The following is a 27,179-nucleotide window of genomic DNA, read 5'->3' as shown; positions in this document are numbered from 1 at the left end:
TGATGAGCATGACACAACCTTCCTCTTCTCTACTGGGGTTTTCAGTAGAAGCACATATGTTTTTAGGGCTTGCATTCCATACAGCCTTTAGCTGACTGGTTGCTAATTAGCTTTTGTGGGCTATACCAAGAACTTACTGTGGACTGAGAGCCCTCATACTACTTCCATTGGTTAACTTTGTTGTTTGCTTCTTATTCACTGGCTTTCCTTCCTCTTCATGTTTGTTCCTTGTAAGGAAATGCCTCCTTGGCATGGCTACCCCCTGACTTTTTGCCTTTGCTGATGCTATGTTTTGATTTTGAAAGTGTGTTGAGGCCTGCTAACCAGGCCCCAGCACCAGTGTTCTTTCCCTAACCTGTACTTTTGTTTTCACAATTGGCACACCCTGGCATCCAGGTAAGTCCCTTGTAACTGGTACCCCTGGTACCAAGGGCCCTGATGCCAGGGAAGGTCTCTAAGGGCTGCAGCATATCTTATGCCACCCTGGGGACCCCTCACTCAGCACAGACACACTGCTTGCCAGCTTGTGTGTGGTGGTGAGGACAAAACGAGTAAGTCGACATGGCACTCCCCTCAGGGTGCCATGCCAACCTCACACTGCCTATGCAGTATAGATAAGTCACCCCTCTAGCAGGCCTTACAGCCCTAAGGCAGGGTGCACTATACCATAGGTGAGGGCACCAGTGCATGAGCACTGTGCCCCTACAGTGTCTAAGCAAAACCTTAGACATTGTAAGTGCAGGGTAGCCATAAGAGTATATGGTCTGGGAGTCTGTCAACCACGAACTCCACAGCACCATAATGGCTACACTGAAAACTGTGAAGTTTGGTGTAAAACTTCTCAGCACAATAAATGCACACTGATGCCAGTGTACATTTTATTGTAAACTACACCCCAGAGGGCACCTTAGAGGTGCCCCCTGAAACCTTAACCAACTACCCGTGTAGGCTGACTGGTTTTAGCAGCCTGCCACACTCCAGACATGTTGCAGGTCACATAGGGAGAGTGCCTTTGTCACTCTGTGGCTAGTAACAAAGCCTGCACTGGGTGGAGATGCTATCACCTCCCCCAGGCAGGAGCTGTAACACCTGGCGGTGAGCCTCAAAGGCTCACCCCCTTTGTTCCAGCACCACAGGGCATTCCAGCTAGTGGAGTTGCCCGTTCCCTCCGGCCACGGCCCCACTTTTGGCGGCAAGGCAGGAGGAAATAATGAGAATAACAAGGAGGAGTCACTGGCCAGTCAGGACAGCCCCTAAGGTGTCCTGAGCTGAGGTGACTCTAACTTTTAGAAATCCTCCATCTTGCAGATGGAGGATTCCCTAAATAGGGATAGGAGTGTGACCCCCTCCCCTCGGGAGGAGGCACAAAGAGGGTGTACCCACCCTCAGGGCTAGTAGCCATTGGCTACTAACACCCCAGACCTAAACACGCCCTTAAATTTAGTATTTAAGGGCTCCCCTGAACCTAGGAAAGCAGATTCCTGCAACCTAAGAAGAAGAGGACTGCTGAGCTGAAAAACCCTGCAGAGAAGACGGAGACACCAACTGCCTTGGCCCCAGCTCTACCGGCCTGTCTCCCCCTTCGGAAGAAAACTGCTCCAGCGACGCTTTTCCCAGGACCAGCGACCTCTGAATCCTCAGAGGACTGCCCTGCTCTAAAAGGACCAAGAAACTCCAGAGAACAGCGGCCCTGTTCACCCAAGACTGCAACTTTGTTTCCAAAGGAGCAACTTAAAGACAACAGCGTTTCCCGCCAGAAGCCTGAGACTTGCAACCCTGCACCCGGCGACCCCGACTCGACTGGTGGAGAAACAACACTTCAGGGAGGACCCTCCGGCGACTCAGAGACTGTGAGTAACCAAAGTTGTCCCCCCTGAGCTCCCACAGCGACGCCTGGAGAGGGAATCCTGATGCTCCCCCTGACCGCGACTGCCTGACTCAGATCCCGACGCCTGGAAAAGACCCTGCACCCGCAGCCCCCAGCACCTGAAGGATCGGAACTCCAGTGCAGGAGTGACCCCGAGGAGCCCCCCCCTTGCCTGCCTGCATCGCTGAAGAGACCCCTTGGTCTCCCATTGATTTCAATTGAAAACCCGACGTGTGTTTGCACACTGCACCCGGCCGCCCCCGTGCTGCTGAGGGTGTACTTTCTGTGCTAACTTGTGACCCCCCCCCCACCCCCGGTGCCCTACAAAACCCCCCTGGTCTGCCCTCCGAAGAGGCGGGTACTTACCTGCTGGCAGACTGGAACCGGGGCACCCCCTTCTCCATTGAAGCCTATGTTTTTTGGGCTCCACTTTGAACTCTGCACCTGACCGGCCCTGAGCTGCTGGTGTGGTAACTTTGGGGTTGCTCTGAACCCCCAACGGTGGGCTACCTTGGACCCAAACTTGAACCCCGTAGGTGGTTTACTTACCTGCAGGAACTAACAATTACTTACCTCCCCTAGGAACTGTGAAAATTGCATTGTGTCTAGTTTTAAAATAGCTATATGTGTGTTATTTGAAAAGTATATATGCTATTGTGATTATTCAAAGTTCCTAAAGTACTTACCTGCAATACCTTTTGTAAGGAAATGCCTCCTTGGCATGGTTGCCCCCTGACTTTTTGCCTTTGCTGATGCTATGTTTACAATTGAAAGTGTGCTGAGGCCTGCTAACCAGGCCCCAGCACCAGTGTTCTTTCCCTAACCTGTACTTTTGTATCCACAATTGGCAGACCCTGGCATCCAGATAAGTCCCTTGTAACTGGTACTTCTAGTACCAAGGGCCCTGATGCCAAGGAAGGTCTCTAAGGGCTGCAGCATGTCTTATGCCACCCTGGAGACCTCTCACTCAGCACAGACACACTGCTTACCAGCTTGTGTGTGCTAGTGAGGACAAAACGAGTAAGTCGACATGGCACTCCCCTCAGGGTGCCATGCCAGCCTCTCACTGCCTATGCAGTATAGGTAAGACACCCCTCTAGCAGGCCTTACAGCCCTAAGGCAGGGTGCACTATACCATAGGTGAGGGTACCAGTGCATGAGCATGGTACCCCTACAGTGTCTAAACAAAACCTTAGACATTGTAAGTGCAGGGTAGCCATAAGAGTATATGGTCTGGGAGTCTGTCAAACACGAACTCCACAGCACCATAATGGCTACACTGAAAACTGGGAAGTTTGGTATCAAACTTCTCAGCACAATAAATGCACACTGATGCCAGTGTACATTTTATTGTAAAATACACCACAGAGGGCACCTTAGAGGTGCCCCCTGAAACTTAACCGACTATCTGTGTAGGCTGACTAGTTTTAGCAGCCTGCCACAAACCGAGACATGTTGCTGGCCCCATGGGGAGAGTGCCTTTGTCACTCTGAGGCCAGTAACAAAGCCTGCACTGGGTGGAGATGCTAACACCTCTCCCAGGCAGGAATTGTCACACCTGGCGGTGAGCCTCAAAGGCTCACCTCCTTTGTGCCAACCCAGCAGGACACTCCAGCTAGTGGAGTTGCCCGCCCCCTCCGGCCAGGCCCCACTTTTGGCGGCAAGGCCGGAGAAAATAATGAGAATAACAAGGAGGAGTCACTGGCCAGTCAGGACAGCCCCTAAGGTGTCCTGAGCTGAGGTGACTCTAACTTTTAGAAATCCTCCATCTTGCAGATGGAGGATTCCCCCAATAGGGTTAGGATTGTGACCCCCTCCCCTTGGGAGGAGGCACAAAGAGGGTGTACCCACCCTCAGGGCTAGTAGCCATTGGCTACTAACCCCCCAGACCTAAACACGCCCTTAAATTTAGTATTTAAGGGCTACCCTGAACCCTAGAAAATTAGATTCCTGCAACGAGAAGAAGGACTGCCCAGCTGAAAACCCCTGCAGCGGAAGACCAGAAGACGACAACTGCCTTGGCTCCAGAAACTCACCGGCCTGTCTCCTGCCTTCCAAAGATCCTGCTCCAGCGACGCCTTCCGAAGGGACCAGCGACCTCGACATCCTCTGAGGACTGCCCCTGCTTCGAAAAGACAAGAAACTCCCGAGGACAGCGGACCTGCTCCAAGAAAAGCTGCAACTTTGTTTCCAGCAACTTTAAAGATCCCTGCAAGCTCCCCGCAAGAAGCGTGAGACTTGCAACACTGCACCCGGCGACCCCGACTCGACTGGTGGCGATCCAACACCTCAGGAGGGACCCCAGGACTACTCTGATACTGTGAGTACCAAAACCTGTCCCCCCTGAGCCCCCACAGCGCCGCCTGCAGAGGGAATCCCGAGGCTTCCCCTGACCGCGACTCTTTTGAACCTAAAGTCCCGACACCTGGGAGAGACCCTGCACCCGCAGCCCCCAGGACCTGAAGGACCGGACTTTCACTGGAGAAGTGACCCCCAGGAGTCCCTCTCCCTTGCCCAAGTGGAGGTTTCCCCGAGGAATCCCCCCCTTGCCTGCCTGCAGCGCTGAAGAGATCCCGAGATCTCTCATAGACTAACATTGCGAACCCGACGCTTGTTTCTACACTGCACCCGGACGCCCCCGCGCCGCTGAGGGTGAAATTTCTGTGTGGACTTGTGTCCCCCCCCGGTGCCCTACAAAACCCCCCTGGTCTGCCCTCCGAAGACGCGGGTACTTACCTGCAAGCAGACCGGAACCGGGGCACCCCCCTTCTCTCCATTCTAGCCTATGTGTTTTGGGCACCACTTTGGACTCTGCACCTGACCGGCCCTGAGCTGCTGGTGTGGTGACTTTGGGGTTGCTCTGAACCCCCAACGGTGGGCTACCTTGGACCAAGAACTGAGCCCTGTAAGTGTCTTACTTACCTGGTTAATCTAACAAATACTTACCTCCCCTAGGAACTGTGAAAATTGCACTAAGTGTCCACTTTTAAAACAGCTATTTGTCAATAACTTGAAAAGTATACATGCAATTTTGATGATTTGAAGTTCCTAAAGTACTTACCTGCAATACCTTTCGAATGAGATATTACATGTAGAATTTGAACCTGTGGTTCTTAAAATAAACTAAGAAAAGATATTTTTCTATATAAAAACCTATTGGCTGGATTTGTCTCTGAGTGTGTGTACCTCATTTATTGTCTTGTGTATGTACAACAAATGCTTAACACTACTCCTTGGATAAGCCTACTGCTCGACCACACTACCACAAAATAGAGCATTAGTATTATCTATTTTTACCACTATTTTACCTCTAAGGGGAACCCTTGGACTCTGTGCATGCTATTCCTTACTTTGAAATAGCACATACAGAGACAACTTCCTACATTGGTGGATCAGCGGTGGGGTACAAGACTTTGCATTTGCTGGACTACTCAGCCAATACCTGATCACACGACAAATTCCAAAATTGTCATTAGAAATTGATTTTTGCAATTTGAAATTTTTCAAAATTCTTAAAAGTCCTGCTAGGGCCTTGTGTGTTAAGTCCCTGTTTAGCATTGTCTTTTAGAGAGTAAAAGTTTGTTAAAAGTTTGAATTAGATTCTAGAACCAGTTTTAGTTTCTTAAAAAGTATTCCAACTTTTAGAAGCATAATGTCTAGCACAGATGTGAATGTGGTGGAACTCGACACCACACCTTACCTCCATCTACAGATGAGAGAGCTAAGGTCACTCTGTAAACTAAAGAAAATAGCAATGGGCCCCAAACCTACCAAAGTACAGCTCCAGGAGCTTTTGGCAGAGTTTGAAAAGGCCAACCCCTCTGAGGATGGCAACTCAGAGGATGAAGATAGTGACTTGGAGGGAAATTCCCCCCCTCCAGTCCTACTTAGGGAGAGCAGGGCTTCTCAAGCCCTGACTCCACAAATAATAGTCAGAGATGCTGGTTCCCTCACAGGAGGGACCAACAACTCTGAAATCACTGAGGATAACTCCAGTGAAGAGGACATCCAGTTAGCCAGGATGGCCAAAAGATTGGCTTTGGAAAGACAGATCCTAGCCATAGAGAGGGAAAGACAAGAGATGGGCCTAGGACCCATCAATGGTGGCAGCAACATAAATAGGGTCAGAGATTCTCCTGACATGTTGAAAATCCCTAAAGGGATTGTAACTAAATATGAAGATGGTGATGACATCACCAAATGGTTCACAGCTTTTGAGAGGGCTTGTGTAACCAGAAAAGTGAACAGATCTCACTGGGGTGCTCTCCTTTGGGAAATGTTCACAGGAAAGTGTAGGGATAGACTCCTCACACTCTCTGGACAAGATGCAGAATCTTATGACCTCATGAAGGGTACCCTGATTGAGGGCTTTGGATTCTCCACTGAGGAGTACAGGATTAGGTTCAGAGGGGCTCAAAAATCCTCGAGCCAGACCTGGGTTGACTTTGTTGACTACTCAGTGAAAACACTAGATGGTTGGATTCAAGGTAGTGGTGTAAGTAATTATGATGGGCTGTACAATTTATTTGTGAAAGAACACCTGTTAAGTAATTGTTTCAATGATAAACTGCATCAGCATCTGGTAGACCTAGGACCAATTTCTCCCCAAGAATTGGGAAAGAAGGCGGACCATTGGGTCAAGACAAGGGTGTCCAAGACTTCAACAGGGGGTGACCAAAAGAAAGGGGTCACAAAGACTCCCCAGCAGAAGGGTGATGAGACAACCAAAACTAAAAATAGTAAAGAGTCTTCTACAGGCCCCCAAAAACCTGCACAGGAGGGTGGGCCCAGAGCCTCTTCACAAAACAATGGGTACAAGGGTAAAAACTTTGATCCCAAAAAGGCCTGGTGTCATAGCTGTAAACAGCATGGACACCAAACTGGAGACAAGGCCTGTCCCAAGAAAGGTTGCACTCCAAACTCCCATCCAGGTAACACTGGTATGGCTAGTCTCCAAGTGGGATCAACAGTGTGCCCAGAGCAAATCAGGGTCCACACTGAAGCTACTCTAGTTTCTGAGGGTGGGGTGGATTTAGCCACACTAGCTGTCTGGCCGCCTAACATGCAAAAATACAGACAGCAACTCTTAATTAATGGGACTAGAATAGAGGGCCTGAGGGATACAGGTGCCAGTGTCACCATGGTGACAGAGAAACTGGTTTCCCCTGGCCAATACCTGACTGGAAAAACTTACACAGTCACCAACGCTGACAATCAGAGAAAAGTACATCCCATGGCAATGGTTACTTTAGAATGGGGAGGGGTCAATGGCCTGAAACAGGTGGTGGTCTCCTCAAATATCCCAGTGGACTGTCTGCTTGGAAATGACCTGGAGTCCTCAGCATGGGCTGAGGTAGAGCTAAAAACCCATGCAGCAATGCTGGGTATCCCTGAACTGGTGTGTGTGAAAACGAGAGCACAGTGCAAGGCACAGGGTGAAAAAGTAGAGCTGGAGTCTGGAAAAATGGCCCAGCCTACCAAGAGAACAGGAAAGTCAGTTGGGAAACCAACTGCAACACAGCAAAAGAAAGGGAACCTCTCTTCTCAGGAAGAAGTTCTGCCCTCTGAGGGAACTGAGCCTTTGGAACTTGAACCTTATCAGGTTGAGCTCTTAGGCCCAGGGGGACCCTCAAGGGAAGAGCTGTGTAAGGGACAAGAAACCTGTCCCTCTCTTGAAGGCCTTAGGCAGCAAGCTGCTGAAGAGTCCAAAGGCAAGAAAAATGGAACACATAGGGTCTATTGGGAAGATGGGCTCCTGTACACTGAGGCCAGAGACCCCAAACCTGGTACCACTAGGAGAGTGGTAGTGCCTCAGCTGTTCAGAGAGTTCATCCTAACATTGGCCCATGACATTCCCCTTGCTGGACATTTGGGACAAACCAAGACGTGGGAGAGGTTAGTCAACCACTTCTACTGGCCCAATATGTCCAACATGGTTAAGGAGTTTTGCCTCTCCTGCCCCACCTGTCAAGCCAGTGGTAAGACAGGTGGGCACCCAAAGGCCCCCCTCATTCCACTTCCAGTGGTGGGGGTGCCCTTTGAAAGAGTGGGTGTGGACATAGTTGGTCCACTGGAACCTCCCACAGCCTCAGGAAATATGTATATCCTGGTAGTAGTGGATCATGCTACCAGGTATCCTGAAGCTATTCCCCTTAGGTCGACTACTGCCCCTGCAGTAGCCAAGGCCCTCATTGGTATCTTTACCAGAGTGGGTTTCCCTAAGGAGGTGGTGTCTGACAGAGGTACCAACTTCATGTCAGCATACCTAAAGCACATGTGGAATGAGTGTGGAGTGACTTATAAATTCACTACACCTTACCATCCACAAACTAATGGCTTAGTTGAGAGATTCAACAAGACATTAAAAGGCATGATCATGGGGCTCCCAGAAAAACTCAAAAGGAGATGGGATGTCCTCCTGCCATGTCTGCTTTTCGCTTACAGGGAGGTACCACAGAAGGGAGTAGGGTTCTCACCCTTTGAACTTCTGTTTGGTCATCCTGTAAGGGGACCACTTGCCCTTGTTAAAGAAGGCTGGGAGAGACCTCTCCATGAGCCTAAACAGGACATAGTGGACTATGTACTTGGCCTTCGCTCTAGAATGGCAGAGTACATGGAAAAGGCAACCAAAAACCTTGAGGCCAGCCAACAGCTCCAGAAGTTTTGGTATGACCAAAAGGCTGCACTGGTTGAGTTCCAACCAGGGCAGAAAGTCTGGGTTCTGGAGCCTGTGGCTCCCAGGGCACTCCAGGACAAATGGAGTGGCCCTTACCCAGTACTAGAGAGGAAGAGTCAGGTCACCTACTTGGTGGACCTGGGCACAAGCAGGAGCCCCAAAAGGGTGATCCATGTAAACCGCCTTAAGCTCTTCCACGACAGGGCTGATGTCAATCTGTTGATGGTAACAGATGAGGATCAGGAGGCAGAGAGTGAACCTCTCCCTGATCTTCTGTCATCAGACCCAAAAGATGGTACAGTAGATGGAGTGATCTACTCAGACACCCTCTCTGGCCAACAGCAAGCTGATTGTAGGAGAGTCCTACAACAGTTTCCTGAACTCTTCTCCTTAACCCCTGGTCAGACACACCTGTGTACCCATGATGTGGACACAGGAGACAGCATGCCTGTCAAGAACAAAATCTTTAGACAGTCTGACCATGTTAAGGAAAGCATCAAGGTGGAAGTCCACAAGATGCTGGAATTGGGAGTCATTGAGCGCTCTGACAGCCCCTGGGCTAGCCCAGTGGTCTTAGTCCCCAAACCTCACACCACAGATGGAAAGAAAGAGATGAGGTTTTGTGTGGACTACAGAGGGCTCAATTCTGTCACCAAGACAGATGCTCATCCAATTCCAAGAGCTGATGAGCTCATTGATAAATTAGGTGCTGCCAAATTTCTAAGTACCTTTGACTTGACAGCAGGGTACTGGCAAATAAAAATGGCACCTGGAGCAAAAGAAAAGACAGCATTCTCCACACCTGATGGGCATTATCAGTTTACTGTTATGCCCTTTGGTTTAAAGAATGCCCCTGCCACCTTCCAAAGGTTGGTGAATCAAGTCCTTGCTGGCTTGGAGTCCTTTAGCACAGCTTATCTTGATGATATTGCTGTCTTTAGCTCCACCTGGCAGGATCACCTGGTCCACCTGAGGAAGGTTTTGAAGGCTCTGCAATCTGCAGGCCTCTCTATCAAGGCATCCAAATGCCAGATAGGGCAGGGAACCGTGGTTTACTTGGGCCACCTTGTAGGTGGAGGCCAAGTGCAGCCACTCCAACCCAAGATCCAGACCATTCTGGACTGGGTAGCTCCAAAAACCCAGACTCAAGTCAGGGCATTCCTTGGCTTGACTGGGTACTACAGGAGGTTTGTGAAGGGATATGGATCCATTGTGACAGCCCTCACTGAGCTCACCTCCAAGAAAATGCCCAAGAAAGTGAACTGGACTGTGGACTGCCAACAGGCCTTTGAGACCCTGAAACAGGCAATGTGCTCAGCACCAGTTCTCAAAGCTCCAGATTATTCTAAGCAGTTCATTGTGCAGACTGATGCCTCTGAACATGGGATAGGGGCAGTTTTGTCCCAAACAAATGATGATGGCCTTGACCAGCCTGTTGCTTTCATTAGCAGGAGGTTACTCCCCAGGGAGCAGCGTTGGAGTGCCATTGAGAGGGAGGCCTTTGCTGTGGTCTGGTCCCTGAAGAAGCTGAGACCATACCTCTTTGGGACTCACTTCCTAGTTCAAACTGACCACAGACCTCTCAAATGGCTGATGCAAATGAAAGGTGAAAATCCTAAACTGTTGAGGTGGTCCATCTCCCTACAGGGAATGGACTTTATAGTGGAACACAGACCTGGGACTGCCCATGCCAATGCAGATGGCCTTTCCAGGTTCTTCCACTTAGAAAATGAAGACTCTCTTGGGAAAGGTTAGTCTCATCCTCTTTCGTTTGGGGGGGGGTTGTGTAAGGAAATGCCTCCTTGGCATGGTTGCCCCCTGACTTTTTGCCTTTGCTGATGCTATGTTTACAATTGAAAGTGTGCTGAGGCCTGCTAACCAGGCCCCAGCACCAGTGTTCTTTCCCTAACCTGTACTTTTGTATCCACAATTGGCAGACCCTGGCATCCAGATAAGTCCCTTGTAACTGGTACTTCTAGTACCAAGGGCCCTGATGCCAAGGAAGGTCTCTAAGGGCTGCAGCATGTCTTATGCCACCCTGGAGACCTCTCACTCAGCACAGACACACTGCTTACCAGCTTGTGTGTGCTAGTGAGGACAAAACGAGTAAGTCGACATGGCACTCCCCTCAGGGTGCCATGCCAGCCTCTCACTGCCTATGCAGTATAGGTAAGACACCCCTCTAGCAGGCCTTACAGCCCTAAGGCAGGGTGCACTATACCATAGGTGAGGGTACCAGTGCATGAGCATGGTACCCCTACAGTGTCTAAACAAAACCTTAGACATTGTAAGTGCAGGGTAGCCATAAGAGTATATGGTCTGGGAGTCTGTCAAACACGAACTCCACAGCACCATAATGGCTACACTGAAAACTGGGAAGTTTGGTATCAAACTTCTCAGCACAATAAATGCACACTGATGCCAGTGTACATTTTATTGTAAAATACACCACAGAGGGCACCTTAGAGGTGCCCCCTGAAACTTAACCGACTATCTGTGTAGGCTGACTAGTTTTAGCAGCCTGCCACAAACCGAGACATGTTGCTGGCCCCATGGGGAGAGTGCCTTTGTCACTCTGAGGCCAGTAACAAAGCCTGCACTGGGTGGAGATGCTAACACCTCTCCCAGGCAGGAATTGTCACACCTGGCGGTGAGCCTCAAAGGCTCACCTCCTTTGTGCCAACCCAGCAGGACACTCCAGCTAGTGGAGTTGCCCGCCCCCTCCGGCCAGGCCCCACTTTTGGCGGCAAGGCCGGAGAAAATAATGAGAATAACAAGGAGGAGTCACTGGCCAGTCAGGACAGCCCCTAAGGTGTCCTGAGCTGAGGTGACTCTAACTTTTAGAAATCCTCCATCTTGCAGATGGAGGATTCCCCCAATAGGGTTAGGATTGTGACCCCCTCCCCTTGGGAGGAGGCACAAAGAGGGTGTACCCACCCTCAGGGCTAGTAGCCATTGGCTACTAACCCCCCAGACCTAAACACGCCCTTAAATTTAGTATTTAAGGGCTACCCTGAACCCTAGAAAATTAGATTCCTGCAACGAGAAGAAGGACTGCCCAGCTGAAAACCCCTGCAGCGGAAGACCAGAAGACGACAACTGCCTTGGCTCCAGAAACTCACCGGCCTGTCTCCTGCCTTCCAAAGATCCTGCTCCAGCGACGCCTTCCGAAGGGACCAGCGACCTCGACATCCTCTGAGGACTGCCCCTGCTTCGAAAAGACAAGAAACTCCCGAGGACAGCGGACCTGCTCCAAGAAAAGCTGCAACTTTGTTTCCAGCAACTTTAAAGATCCCTGCAAGCTCCCCGCAAGAAGCGTGAGACTTGCAACACTGCACCCGGCGACCCCGACTCGACTGGTGGCGATCCAACACCTCAGGAGGGACCCCAGGACTACTCTGATACTGTGAGTACCAAAACCTGTCCCCCCTGAGCCCCCACAGCGCCGCCTGCAGAGGGAATCCCGAGGCTTCCCCTGACCGCGACTCTTTTGAACCTAAAGTCCCGACACCTGGGAGAGACCCTGCACCCGCAGCCCCCAGGACCTGAAGGACCGGACTTTCACTGGAGAAGTGACCCCCAGGAGTCCCTCTCCCTTGCCCAAGTGGAGGTTTCCCCGAGGAATCCCCCCCTTGCCTGCCTGCAGCGCTGAAGAGATCCCGAGATCTCTCATAGACTAACATTGCGAACCCGACGCTTGTTTCTACACTGCACCCGGCCGCCCCCGCGCCGCTGAGGGTGAAATTTCTGTGTGGACTTGTGTCCCCCCCCGGTGCCCTACAAAACCCCCCTGGTCTGCCCTCCGAAGACGCGGGTACTTACCTGCAAGCAGACCGGAACCGGGGCACCCCCCTTCTCTCCATTCTAGCCTATGTGTTTTGGGCACCACTTTGGACTCTGCACCTGACCGGCCCTGAGCTGCTGGTGTGGTGACTTTGGGGTTGCTCTGAACCCCCAACGGTGGGCTACCTTGGACCAAGAACTGAGCCCTGTAAGTGTCTTACTTACCTGGTTAATCTAACAAATACTTACCTCCCCTAGGAACTGTGAAAATTGCACTAAGTGTCCACTTTTAAAACAGCTATTTGTCAATAACTTGAAAAGTATACATGCAATTTTGATGATTTGAAGTTCCTAAAGTACTTACCTGCAATACCTTTCGAATGAGATATTACATGTAGAATTTGAACCTGTGGTTCTTAAAATAAACTAAGAAAAGATATTTTTCTATATAAAAACCTATTGGCTGGATTTGTCTCTGAGTGTGTGTACCTCATTTATTGTCTTGTGTATGTACAACAAATGCTTAACACTACTCCTTGGATAAGCCTACTGCTCGACCACACTACCACAAAATAGAGCATTAGTATTATCTATTTTTACCACTATTTTACCTCTAAGGGGAACCCTTGGACTCTGTGCATGCTATTCCTTACTTTGAAATAGCACATACAGAGACAACTTCCTACACCTTTCATGCACAGTATTACATGTAGAAGTTGAACCTGTGGTTCTTAAAATAAACTAAGAAAATATATTTTTCTATACAAAAACCTATTGGCCTGGATTTGTCTCTGAGTGTGTGTTCCTCATTTATTGCCTGTGTGTGTGTACAACAAATGCTTAACACTACTCCTTTGATAAGCCTACTGCTCGACCACACTACCACAAAATAGAGCATTGGTATTATCTCTTTTTGCCCTATCTTACCTCTAAGGGGAACCCTTGGACTCTGTGCATACTATTCCTTACTTTGAAATAGTGCATACAGAGCCAACTTCCTACATTCCTCCTCAGGAGCATATCCTCTTTACTATGCTTTTGCTTGACTGACTTATCTCCTTCTACTGCTCACTTTTAGGGACCATTTTTTCTTTTTGTTGATGTTGTTAAACACTCCATGAGAGTGCACATGTTTTATTGCTCTCTCCATTGTGTGCCTCTCTCATTCATCCTTCTCCCCACCAACATTTTGTTCCTGGTATGCTGTATTTCCCCACTTCCTCTAACCTGGTTTTACTTTTATTTTATCAATACCGCTAGTCTACTCCTTTTTGTTGCTCCCCTTGCTGGGATAAAAAAAAAAAAGTAGTAAAGTGTGTGTGTTATGTGTATATATGTATATTGAGAGAGATATATTTATATTGTTGGCACTAAGCTGCAACAAAAGTGCTGTGCGCATTTTTTGTTTGTTTTTGTTTTTATTAAGTTCGCAATCTACTTGGCGTCCACCATCTTAGGTCAGTCAATAAAAAGGCACATGCCTCATAACATGTGTGCACATATACGGCACAGCTGCAAAATCACATTGTTTTAATTTTGCATCTGCAGACAGGATTTTGGTTTTTACTGATGCATCACAGGATCTCAAAAAGCATTGCCAAACAAAATAAGTCCCAAAGGCTATTAGCTCTAGCATTGCTGGTTGTAACTTGGGCATTGACTGTCACTCCCAAGTTAATCTGGTTGCAAGATGACACCTTGACCAGCACACATAAGGGAAAAGGTATGGAGTGCATGGAAAAAATATGGAACCTGCCCTGTCCAACAATCCTTCACCCCCAGTGACAACTACAATTTTGTGGGAAGGACTCGAGAACAAAGATCATGCAGGCTGTCATGTCCACAGAGAGTGAAGGCACCTACAGGAAAGTTACGGGCTTCTGAAGACCTACTTGCAGTGTCCTTCAAATATATAGGGAAGTATTCCCAAAAAACGTGGCTTTGGATCTTTCAAAGTTCATCAGTATGGGTTAGTTAGTTATTTTTAGGCATCTTGGCTTACTTATGAATGAATTAGTCTGTTTGGTGGAGATGGCTTACGAATGACCACACACAGCTAAGCTTAGTTGCTCGTAGAAAGCCTGATTGACATTACCCATGGACTGCCCTGTTGTCTCCCTAACCCAGACACCCTCTCCTCCATCTATCCTGTTTCCTGCCCATCCTGACATCTTCAGTCTTCTACCACACTTTCAGTTTTGATTTCTCACCTCTTTGTCTTTTAGCAACTTCTCATGCTTCTACCCTCGTTTGCTGTTGTGTTAACTTGTTGCTGGGTTCACTCGCAGCACTCTGACACATACCTACATATATACATCATCTACCAGACACCTCTTTACTCACTACATATGTTTCATAATGCACCTTAGTAACCCTTGCAAATGTATAATCCTAGACTGTTTCTTGCATTTTTGATGTCAAATCCTTTTCTTTTTTGCAGTGTGCATTGTTTTTCACTCCACAATGGGTGACTCGCACACTTTCAAGTCCCATGCTGGCAGATCTGAGGATGAAAGAAAGATCCTGTATTGTGAAGTGAGTATTCAAGCCCTTTCTATGTTTGTCATCACCCAAGTAGAATTTGAGGTTGCTTTTTACAGTTATAGAAGTAACCCATGACTTACTGCAACTTTCCCATACTACTGAAAATTACCAGCTTGACTTTACAGGTAAATGAAACCCAGATGTAGAGCAAGTACCTTGGTTTGCAGTGTCCTTTCAGGGTTCATATCTGAAATGTAGTTTTATTGCAAATTACCTTGGACAACTTTGCCATTTTTGAATTGGCTCCAGGGTGCTCATCTTCATAGTTTGCCTGGTATATTTCACTTTTTTTGATGAGCAAAGGATGTTATCCTTGTGGTGTTCACAGAATATTGGGAATACTGCACTTAGGGTTGGAGGTATATAGTTTAGTGTGTGCCAAATGTTGCTTTTTTGTGTACTAGGTGTGAGCTACATGGACAGTAGTGCTAAAATATGGGTTGGAGAATATGCTTTGAATTGCTTTGAGGATAATACCTCTGTCGAGGTGAGAGAACAGAAAATGTACCAAAATCATATGATGAATAAACATGGCATTTATTAACAATAGACTTTACTGTGGCTGGACATAAACTCTTGGGATAAAATGCTTAAGGTGTTTGGCTTAACTACTTCTAACCTTCTTTTATTGTTCTAGGTCTGTGAGGTTCCATGTCGAACTCCATTGGATCTTCAAGACCATTTTAAAGGGGAGAGCCACAAGAAGGTAATATCATTACATTGATTTACCAGTTTAATTTGGCACTTTTTGCAGTATCTCATTATTTGAAGTCTGACAGTTTTTTTAAAAATGAGCAATGGATGGAATGTTTAGCGGCCTTGGTGTCTTTTTATGTTTAAAATGTTAGCGATAGCTTAAAACTTAGCATGACACATACATATGCACTTTCACTGGCTTGTAGCTGTGTGTCTAGTTAAAATAATTCTACAATTTCTTCCTTTATTTTTAGAGTTTAATAACTTTGCATGTATGATTTTACTGAAAAAAACTATTATCCAGTAACTTAATTTGCAACACTGAATTAAACAATCAGTGGGGTAATTAAATATAAGTGGCTTTCTTTTACAAAACCCACAGTTTTTGCATTGTGAAGTGTTCATTATTTACTTTCCCTTTTATTTCTGTGTAATGATCTCACTGTGGAGAGCAGTTGAGTCTTTGGCAGGCCACATCGCCAGTGTTCAGTTACATGCGAGACAAAAGGCTAGTGTCCTTTTATCAGCGCATGTTTTCCAGTCCAATTTTTCCCTAGCACTCTGTCTAGAGGTGGGGGTGAGGATGCATAATGATGCACCAAGGAGGTTGTGGTGTAGTATAGTACATTACATTCTTCTCCATCCTGCTATTACAAACAAACGTGTTTCATTGCTTTCTTCTCTCAATCTTAATTACCAGTTGGTCTCTCAACCTTTTGTGATTAGTGGTGGCTTGGTTGAAAGTTGTATCATTGTCCCTCTCGTTGTAACAGTTAATTGCTTCGACTGAGTTGACATTGAGCTTCTAGCGGTTTGGTTGTCTGTTGCTTTTGGTTGCATTGTTACATGGCTTAGAAACAGACTGGTGCCACTTTATCAGTTTAGTAATTTGTCCACGGTACTCTGATGGTCATCAGCTGTCCCTGACAAATAACCAATGGTGTCTCTGGTCTAATCACCACCCTCTCTTTGTTTTCGAATGGTGTTCTGAATTTTCCTGCATGATGACTATCCTTGATCAGCACTGTCTCCAAATTGTTGTGGGTCTAGCCCTTCATGTTTTGCTTGATTTGTTGTCATTTGTTTCCCTCCTTTGTTGACTGAGCTGGTGGTTTGGAAAAGGTTTTGTCCATTGTAACAATTATAGGATGCCAATATAGTATGGATGCCGATGTGTGTAGTGATTGGTGTACATGCGTAGAAACACATTTTTTTTTTTTTTAAATATACTTTGCTGCTGTCCCACACTTCTGTTTTTATTCAGATGTGTCGCCTTAGCTTTACTTTGGACTGTGTGCCACTTTTTAATGCCTGCTTGGTTAGTGTGCTCTTTTCTCTTCTGTATCATCAATATTTTTTTTCTTTTCTGTTGGTGTTTTCTACCCATGGCATTTCTCTGCCTAAATATTTAAATTTGTTTATTGTGGTAGTGCATTACAGGCAGGAGAAGGTCCAGCGGTGCAAAGCACGTGTCCCAAAAGCTGCTTACCACCCATAAAGGTTTTGTTGAGAGTACGCCAGTCTTTTTTCGTTTCAGTTGCTTTGAGGCAACAGAGAATTGCGTCAATTGTACTATTTTTGCCATTGGGAATTTTGTACACTGTTCTATATGAATTTTAATATATCTCCTATTTGGCAGCAAGTAGATGTCTGCAATGGCTCTTGTCTACAGCGTTGCACACATTTTCTCTGTTGGTGCTGGGACTGGGCTATTGATGACCCCTGCAGCTGGACATTCTCTGTATTCACTAAATGTTTGCTCAACAAGCTTCCATGTTTAGAGTACAATACTTTTTCCAAGAGTCTCTCCTCATCTTTGCCATCCCTTACCTTCCTTGCTATGGTAACTGGGTAACTGGAATACTCAGTTTCTCGCAATGCAAGGGAGGAATTAGTCTTGCATCATTGGAGTCCAAAGCCTTTATTGGTGGTGCACAATTTGTGGTGTACTCTGCATAGTTTTGTCTTTGCAGTTTTCGTCATGCTAAGAATATTTTCTGTGCTTTATTCCATGCTCTAATGTCAAGTATTGTAGGCAGTTCATCCTGTGCTGACTCCTTAGCAATCAGAATGCTGCATGGACGGATATATTTTATATACTATTCTGCGTCATCTACCTGTTATGCAGGGTGATGAGTGCTGTCTGATGGGTTCATTGACAGCTGGTTGGCTGGATTGTCACATCCTTGATGACATAAACTTGTGTGAAGCAGTATCTTTGCAGGTGAAGCTCATCTTTTTGATGGACTTTTCTACTGCAGATTTATCACCTGTAGGTAAATCCCAGCCGTCAAACTGGGTCTGTAAACTTAAAGCTTCTCACGTCGCTAGTAAGTTGTACTGCTCCTGCTTCATATTCATGCCGAACATAGGGGCAGATGACGATATTGAAGCCACATATTGTCCACCCCGCTGCAGTGATGTGGGTTCCTTTTTTTTTTTTTCTTTTTTTTTTTTTCCTGCGCTTTCGATGCTGATCTGGAGCTCGCTTTCTTTTGAGAGTCGTGCATTTTGCAGCATTAATCTTTTCTGGATAAACATGCTGTGCATCATTCAACCATCTAGTGGTTGAGACCGGAATTCTCCAAAGTACTAATAGTCATTTTTCTTTTTCTACCTTTTTTAGGTCGAGCGTGCAAGCACTTTTCGACCTGTTAGTATTCTGTAGGCTTTTAACCTGGCCCAGCTCACCCCCATCACTTTCACTCGTTTGTGGGCTTGCCTTTCAAAAATCTCTTGGTGTCATTAGTAAATGTTCAATGTTTGTCTCGCCTTGGGGCAGTTTTGTTACCGCTTTGGGGCTGACCCCGTTACATGGATTATTGCGCGATTGCTTATATGTTTAACTGTGAGCAAACAACTTTTTTCTTTTGTCTCCTTTGCGCTCAAGCTCATGGCGGCCACAGTGCTTTGAAGTTTCATACAGCTCAAACTAGATCTGCGGTTTTGGAGCGCTTTGCATGACTACCCGTTTCGTTACATTGTTTCCTTTGTCTCTCCTTCTTGCTCCGTGGCGGCAGCCATGTCGCTTTGAAGTTTAATAGAGTGTGAACAAGTTTAGCATAGACTTGCCTTTTTTTAAAAGGCATGTTTATATCTCACTGTTAACACACCCATTGGGAAGAACCCGCTTTGTATTTTTTTTGTTCGCTGTGGCAGAAAGAAAAAAAACCTAGGAAACTATTAGCACATTTTGAGATCTACCCTGATGTGTGTGATTGTGGAAAGTGTCTCTGCAGACATGCCGGCCAGGAAGGAAGGAAAGCAGTGTGTGCATGTTTTGTGGGTATCTCTGATTGCAGCAAGCGTGTGTGATTTTAGCTGCTTTATAACTTCTGATGTGTGCATGTGCACTCCTGTGGGCTCTGTGGCACCCGCTTCCGGATTTGAAGCCTGGCAGTGATTAGTTGCGATTCCTGGTCATTTGTCTGCACAATGCCTGCTGCATGCTTAATTCCCCCCAGTTAAATGCTTTCGATTAGATGAACGTCAAGTCCAGGGACCTGTTGGCATAAATCTACATGACTTCCAAATGTACTGAGGGAGAAAGGCGTGCTATTGTTTTTCCTCCGTGACTTGCTTGACATGGCTCTTTGTTTGGTCCACACACTAGAAGTTGTTTAAGTAACAGCCCAGCTGCACGACGTGAGGGGGTGTGTTTGGGTTCAAACAAGGGGCCTGCTCAGACTTTGCCTTTCAAAAAGCTCTGGGCGTCACAAGGTTGTTGGCAGGAAAGTGGATGTATAGTTATGTGTTAAATGTATAGTTGGTTGTATGTGTTGACTACTAGAGAGGACTAGCATCCTTAAATGGAGCAGGCAATATGTTGGTAAAACACAACTCAATGTTTTATTTCACTTCCATTCCTGCTGCTTTGCTCTCAGTTCCCGTTCCTGTTATTTTGCCTGCCATTCTGGTACTGGTGCCTTCCTTTTTGGAGCAGGGTTACAAGTACCAGAATAAAAAGCTTAATTACAAAATAGAAGCTCACAACTTTACTTGTTCTATGTGTGAATAGGTTTTCCAGCCCATGTTTTACTTTTGCCTTTTGAGTCTTGTAGCGCCTTATAAAACAGGACTAAAAATCAAATTTTTGCTTTGATTTCTGGGTCTTGTAGTCCTCTTTGTCCCATTATAACATTGCCGTACAAGTCCCACCATGAACAGGAGTAGGTCTGAGAAATAGACTTTACGCACTCCACAACATGAGGGTTTTCTGTATTGGGTTTTGGACTGCATGCATTATGTGTGTTTAAGGAGGTCACCTCAAGACACATTCTGTTGTAATTACCGTGGGAGATTTAAATTAGGATGGTAAATGGCAACTTTTTCATTTTTTGACGCAGATACAAGAAGGTAAAACGAAGTGATTTATGTATATGCAGGGCCACTGAATTATGTGGCAGGAAAGGACCAAATTGTGAGGCAGGGTTGACTAATTTATGTGGCAAAAAAGTCAAATTATGCATTTAGAACGCTAGTACCGGAGGAGTTGCGTCGATTGGGTACGTTGAAATTGTGTAGAGAATGTTGGGGCACCCTGTTACATTTGATATGGAGAAGACACCATTTCAGTTTTACCTGAAGTGCCATCATAATTTTTTTCCAAAAGTATAAACCTTGGGAGTGTACCTTGTTTTTTCTGCTCGATCACCTAACTGTTGACTGCGAAACCTGTGCAGACTATAAGCCTACAACATTAAGGTCGAGAGAGCTGCTGAATATCCCAGGTCACCAACTAGAACTAGCAAATGCAAGCAGGATGTGAAGATGTATTTGAAGAGTTTTGGGAACCGGCAAGATCCCCTTGAGGGTAGAGTCTCCTGGAAGTCAGGGCTGGCCCTCAGCACACAGGAAGGCCAGCAGAAGTCGTTGGAGTCCTTACAAGTGACCCACAGTTGATGGACTCGGGGAGTCACAAGGAGGCCTCAGCAGCACAACATAACAGAAGTCCCCCTTTTCAGGAGTTGCGTGACAGGGGCTGCTATTCGAGTTGCAGGGTGCTGGAGGCCGGGGCTTCTTGGCGCCTGCAGATCTCCTGGAGGGAAAGTCAACAAGCCTTGGCAAGAGCAACATCCCTGGTGCAGAGGTGTTCCAGTACTGTCTAAACACATTGACCTCAGGCAAAAAGTGTGAGTACCTATGCTAGAAAGATGGCACTTACCTACAGTTCTCACGCCGAAACTACGTGCAACTTCATTGTAAAACACCCCAGACACAGTCTATGTTGTCTGCGTGAATTAGTAGTGAGTGATATGACAAGAATGTAGTGCTTGGATTTTCAAACATTTAAAATGTGTAAGTCAAACTGTGGTATGTGACCCGTAGCGTCATTACATTTTACTCCTGATCCACAAATTCAGCATCTGAAATGTTTAAAGCGGAAATATAATTTTCGTATGTTTATTTTTACCGGATGTGCCGAAATTCCAAAGTCGTGAATGGCAACCCATGGTGTTGACAGGAGACTGTCGAGTGTCGTCCTGACCTATGGGGTGAACAAGCTTACGCAGACGAAACCTAAAAAAACATGCACCATACGAGGGGACCTTGCATGCACTCAGCAAACTTCCTGTCGGAGATGACCTGTCAAAGCCAAAAGTGAGACTTGTTTCACTATCAAGTTACCCAGATGATTTGTAAATTGGCATTGGAGCCCTACTATTGTTTCTCCGCTGCTGACCGCCTGAAAGCTCTTTTTAAGGTTTTATATTGCATCACTTATTCCTGAGAAGGCTCTTTTTCCTTCTCTCGTGTATCTGTTACATAGCGCAGATTATATTCAGCATGCAAGTGTTTATAAATACATCTAAATCACACATGGACACAAAATTATGTTGAACACACCCACTCAACAAGCTATTTTAATCAAATTTAAAACGCCAATCCCAAATTTTGAGTAAATTCGGGTGCAAACTCCAGTCTGAATCCAACTTGCTGTTACAACCTGGGAATGAGACAGGGATCCCAGTGATTGCTGTCTAGCAGGCTACTGCCAGCTCAGTCCTGGGAGGCATCACATATGTGCTTTGTGTGCACCTTGAAATAGGGGGCACCAATAACTGATAGGATATGAATGCATCCCTGTTGCACGAAAATGGGTGGGGCCAAGCTGTTCTACCAGTGAATAATGAAACATGTGCAACAAACATTCATTGAGTGTGCAGCGCTCGCACAGTAGCCACACAATTGTGACACAAGCCTACATTATTTGAGCATCACTTTTTTTTATTCCCAAGAAATATAGATGAAATTTATTTCACACAATCTTTATGCAATGTAAGTTGTTGGAAATGGTATGAAGATGCCTATATTACTGGAAATGACAGGTGTCCATGCCTGTCTCTCCAGCAGCCTATTGTTAAACACGTTCTGTGCCACACTGCGCCTACTTCTCACCTATAACAGCTGAAAATTAGCTTTTGATCTTGTAGGCATCAAAAGCTACGGAAGAGGTTTTCGTTTTTTCTTACCAGCAGACCCTCCAGCTTAGGGAAAAAGTAGGCATGCATTTAAAAATCTCTCTGCCTGAGTACACTACAGTGTCAGTGAATGTAAAATTATCCCCCTGGTAAATGTTTCACTGGTGGCTTTCCTGCCACCGAAAACAAGAACGTCTAAATGATAGGATTTATGAAAAAAATAAGATTGGCTCTGTGTCAAACTTGCTTTGCCCAGGGATTAAATTATAGGCTATGTAATGTCAAAAGGAGCTTGGCCCAGAGACACTCATTTCCTTCTGCTGGTTACTGCTATGTGTTTGATGTGAGCTGTCTGCAGCACTCACACTTAATCGCGCAGGCAGCTATATTGTTTTATAAAAAAACTGCCATACACTTGCAACTAGCATCATGGCGCACTTGCTCTAATGATGATACAGCAGCTGTTGTTTTTCGGTACTTTTTCCATTCTTGAGACGGCATGCGGCTTCAGTGTCGTTGCCAGAGAGGAAGGACACTGGCTAGTGTCCAGTGGGAAGTACTTGGTCCACAGGCAACCTGACAGCAAGAACACGAAGAGAACAGGAAGTAAAGCAGGATGATGTACTGGCCAATCAGTAGCACGTAAATCAGAGCGACTTTAGGTTAAGCTAATAATAAGTTCGGGTAATTAAGTGGCTGGTTCTAAGACACACCCCACCCCTTTTAATTTGACAATAGATTTCGCAAGCAGTGCCTGCGTAGGCGAAACATACAAATAATTGAGATTTGTGGATATCGAAAAAAAATTAGCAATTCAAAGTGTTAACTTTCGGGACAAAATCAGCTCCTAGGGTTTTTACAAAATGCTTAGCAGCTCATTTAAGGAGACTAGGAATTCACATATATCCTTACTTAGATGATATGTTAATAAGAGCAAGTACTTTAAACCAATGCAAGAAAGATATTGAAACAGTCATGATAACACTGTTCAATCTGGGATTTTCAATAAGTAACGAAAAATCATCATCAAAGCCAGAGCAGTAAAAAATCTTTCCAGGAGTAAGATTAACACAATAAAGGAGGAAGCTTATCACTGCGCAAAAAGGATAGCCTTAATACTTCAAGAAACTCTCCTTTACCACAAGTGTCAGTCTCTGACAGTAAGAACTGTGGGGAAAATCTTGGGGGAAGATGGCCTCATGCATCTCGCTCATCCCGTATGCAAGGCTTCATATGATACCGACTCAAAAATGGCTACAAAGCCAATGGTCACAAGTGACCGGGAGATGGGAAGATCTTGTGTTTGTCACACAAAAACCCAGGTAGAGATGGCGTTTCCTATTGGGAGCGGATAGAGTAATGAAGTTTGGGGTCTCTGAACTGACAATTTAAAAATACATCTTTTGGTGAAGTTGGTTTTTAGGCTAAGTTTGAAAACGCCACTTTTAGAAAGTGGGCATCTTTTTTTTGCTTAGCCATTCTTTGCCTCTGCCTGTCTGTAGAATACACATTTGGGTCAGTATCACAGTTGGGCTGTTTGTGAATTCACTCCAAACAGTCACACAAAGGGAGCTTAGGTGTGCCCTGCATACCCTGATTTATCTTCCTGGGCTAGAGTGGTGGGAGGACCTGAAACTTGAACCTGAATTGGGCTGTGCCTCTACAAATCAGTCTCCAACCCCCTGGAGTGTTCCTGGGGCCAGGTCAGCAAATGCAGGGTCTTGTGCACTACAAAGAGTTTCCTTTGAAGTTTGCCTAATCAGGGGCAGAATGAATATAAGTATTGGACCTTTTGAGACCTTTAGAATCATTCTGGACTGAGTACATTCTGCCAGGAAGAAGAGCTAGATGCTGTAAGATGGACTGCCACTCTGCCTGTTGCTCACTGTATAGGTTTGCTGTTTGCTTCTCTCGTGGGAGAGAAAGGACTGGAGTTTGCTTTCTACATCCTGCTTCCAAAGGTTCTTCAAGGGCTTGGTCTGAGCTTGCCTCCTGTTTGAAGTCTCAGGGACTTCAAAGACATCATTTGTCAGCACCTGGTCTCTCATGCTGAGAGTCCTGACCCAGCAAGTAGTGCCAAATCCAGTTCCTGGGCCCTTGGGTGTGAGTTCTGGTGTATCCCAGAGAAAACCAAGTACCTCGACTTCAGAGCGACTTCAGAACCGGTGCCACTGTCTGAGACTGCACCGCTGCCTGCACCAGAGCTGTGTTTCCCACAGAGTGCAACGACTGTGACCAACACTGCGGGCCTGATGGCACCGCAGCGTTTCCAAAGTCCGTTCCCCCACCCCCCACCTTCCCCCATAGCAGGAGTCCTGACTGTCATGTCACTGAAACCTGACTCTGCCACAGAACCTGTGGCCCCATGATGTGATTGCGACACTGCGAAGTCGCCGCATTGCGTCTTGTCCTGCTGGATTCATTGACCACACACTCCCGCCAGATCGTAAGGAACTAATGTCCCCCCACCGATGGGCGACCTAATGGGTCCTTCAGATAGTGGAAAGAGGTTACATCCTTCCTTTCCTTCATACCTCAGCCCTCATCCCACCCCACCTTCCTCTTTCACTCAAGACCACCTCCTAGCCATCCTAGAGCACGAGGTGGCAGCGCTTGTACAGAAGGAGCAGTAGATATAGTGCAGGAATTTGAAAACGCCAAGGATGCTATTTCCTTGTGCCAAGAAACAGTGATCTTTGTCTGAACCTGGACATCAGAGAGTTGAACGTCTTCCTCAAAAAGCAGAAGTTTAAGATGCTTATCCTAGCCCAAGTGTAGTTGGCGTTAGAGGCTGGAGACTGGATGCTGTCACTCAACTTCCAGGACGCATATTCCTACATCCCCATCCTGTGTTCACATCAGAGGTATTTGCTTTTCGTAGTAACTGCTACGTAAATCTAGTTTGCAGTACTCCCCTTTTGTTAAACATCAGCACCTTTAGTCTTCACCAAGTAGATGGCAGTGGTTGCAGCCCATCTCAGATGGTCGAGCATCCCAATTTGTCCATATCTGGATTGCTGACTGATCAAAGCATGGTTGTCCGTAGTAGTGGTGTGTTATTTGCAGTCAACAGTGTCCCTCCTGTTTGACCTGAACTTTTTTCCATCAGTTAGCCCATATCTCACATAAGGTCGTCCCAGCTATCCCTGTTTGTAGGGTCTGTGCTGAACGCCACCCTTCTCCGCGCCTTTTCCCCCCACCTCAAAGAATTGCCTGCTTAAAGGAATTGGCCCAGTCCTCCAACAGACAAATTCCAGTCCTGACGGGCCTACAATTCCCAATTCTACTTGCTTCCTGCATTCCCTTCATGAGCGTGCAGGTTGGCACACAAGGGTCCTCCAGTAGTGCCTCCACGTGCAGTGGCTATAGTACAGGAAGGAGTACCTTTTGCACCTTGTGGTGCTATTCCATATTTCTGCGGCTAAAGTGTTTTGGTGGGGAACAGGGCAAACCCAAGTTGTGGGGTGGCCTTCTCTCTTTCCCCCCCCCCCCTCCCCCTCCAGCCGTTTCTACAAAAGTTACTGATGCTTCCACCTCAAGGTGGAAGGATCAGCTGACCAATCTGGAGATATCATTCTACATTTACATCCAAGCACAGATGATTATTATCTTAAATCTTTTTCTAAAGAAGACTTATTAGAGCAGTGGAGAGCTTATAAATGGCAATCCCTTCAAGGTGCTACACATCGGATCACTTGCTGGTTGTGCATGCCAGGACCAGCCTGCAGTCAGATATAGTCCTAAATAGAATATTGAAGCATTGAGCAGTTCCCAAGTTAATAATAATCTTTCTAGTCCAGATTCTGCCTTGTATACTGATAAATAAAATATGAACTGAGTTGTCTGGGTGCATTTTTCTTAGGCGTCGGATAAGTAGTAAATCCCTGGAGACAGAGTGCCCTAGTCCGAACCCTCACAGTTGCGGTCCTCTCTTTTTCTAGATATGCGATTATACTAACTTCTACTTAAAGAAACTGTCTGAGCCGTGGAACTCTCATCATTTCATGGTTAGGTCTTCATAAAACATTTAGTTTGAGCCATATACATTAATTGGTGTCATTCTGGTGTAATATTGTGTATTAGTGACCTTCCTTCCAAAGTTTAGTTTAGTTTATGAGTTTGTAAAGCGCATGGCTACCGGAAAGCCTCCCAGCGCTAGAGTGGGAGCAGAACGACAAGGAGGCAACTTATGCTGTGAACAGAAGGGTCTTCAAATAATTAAGAAAGGACATTTTGTGACTATCCTGGAGGAATTCTAGAGATTTGAGGCTCTAAATGCTAAAGATCAACCTCCCAAACTTGCTTTCTTAAACTTTGGAGCGTTAATTAGGGAGGCCGTCAATATGACTAGGACTCGTAGTGTCTGCAACACTCGCACTACCTTGTGAAGGCTCGTCCCTAGTGTGCTAAGTGACTGTCCTGCACTGTTCATCTTGTGACGTTCAAGATTATGCCTAATAAGGTGGTTTAATCCTTGCATGTTCTATGCACAGTCGTAGTTGTATCTTAAACTCACACTGTCACCCTATGCCATTAGCATCTCCGTATTCTGTGTATTTAGTTAGCAATACCGTTCATCTAGAGATGTGTGTGCCGTGCCACAGTCTGTGGGACTTTACCCAATCCTTCAGTGCAGGATTGACTGGTCTGTGCCAACCTGCCACTAACAAGACAAGTTTCTGACCCCATGAGGTGAGGGCCTTTGTGCTCTCTGTGGCCAGAAACAAAGCCTGTTCTGGGTGGAGGTGCTTCACAACCTCCCCCTGCGGTGAGCCTCAAAGGCTTAAGCCTTATGTTACAGTACCCCAGGGCACTCCAGCTAGGGCAGTTGCTCGCCCCTGGGTCAAAGCCCCACTTTTGGCGACAGTTCCGGTGGGAAAATTAGGGAAAACAGTGACCACCTGTAAGGAAATGCCTCCTTGGCATGGTCGCCCCCTGACTTTTTGCCTTTGCTGATGCTATGTTTACAATTGAAAGTGTGCTGAGGCCTGCTAACCAGGCCCCAGCACCAGTGTTCTTTCCCTAACCTGTACTTTTGTATCCACAATTGGCAGACCCTGGCATCCAGATAAGTCCCTTGTAACTGGTACTTCTAGTACCAAGGGCCCTGATGCCAAGGAAGGTCTCTAAGGGCTGCAGCATGTCTTATGCCACCCTGGAGACCTCTCACTCAGCACAGACACACTGCTTG

At 46.5% G+C, this 27,179-nt stretch overlaps 1 protein-coding gene across 1 annotated transcript in view; it reads left to right on the top strand.

The window, feature by feature from the left end:
- The window catches only part of LOC138280199 (tol-Pal system protein TolA-like), a 689,969-nt gene that overhangs the window by 4,021 nt on the left and 658,769 nt on the right, over window positions 1-27,179 (top strand). Inside the window, exons 2-3 of the mRNA XM_069219461.1 lie at window positions 14,767-14,861; window positions 15,508-15,576. Coding sequence (XP_069075562.1) covers window positions 14,790-14,861; window positions 15,508-15,576 — 141 coding nt within the window. The 5' untranslated portion in view covers window positions 14,767-14,789. The remainder of the gene's footprint in view (window positions 1-14,766; window positions 14,862-15,507; window positions 15,577-27,179) is intronic.

The sequence above is a fragment of the Pleurodeles waltl genome, chromosome 2_2 (genome assembly GCF_031143425.1).
Source record: "Pleurodeles waltl isolate 20211129_DDA chromosome 2_2, aPleWal1.hap1.20221129, whole genome shotgun sequence".
Classification (NCBI taxonomy): Eukaryota; Metazoa; Chordata; class Amphibia; order Caudata; family Salamandridae; genus Pleurodeles; species Pleurodeles waltl.
Note: the sequence above shows the minus strand (reverse complement) of the source record. Positions and strands in the feature narration are given on the sequence as shown.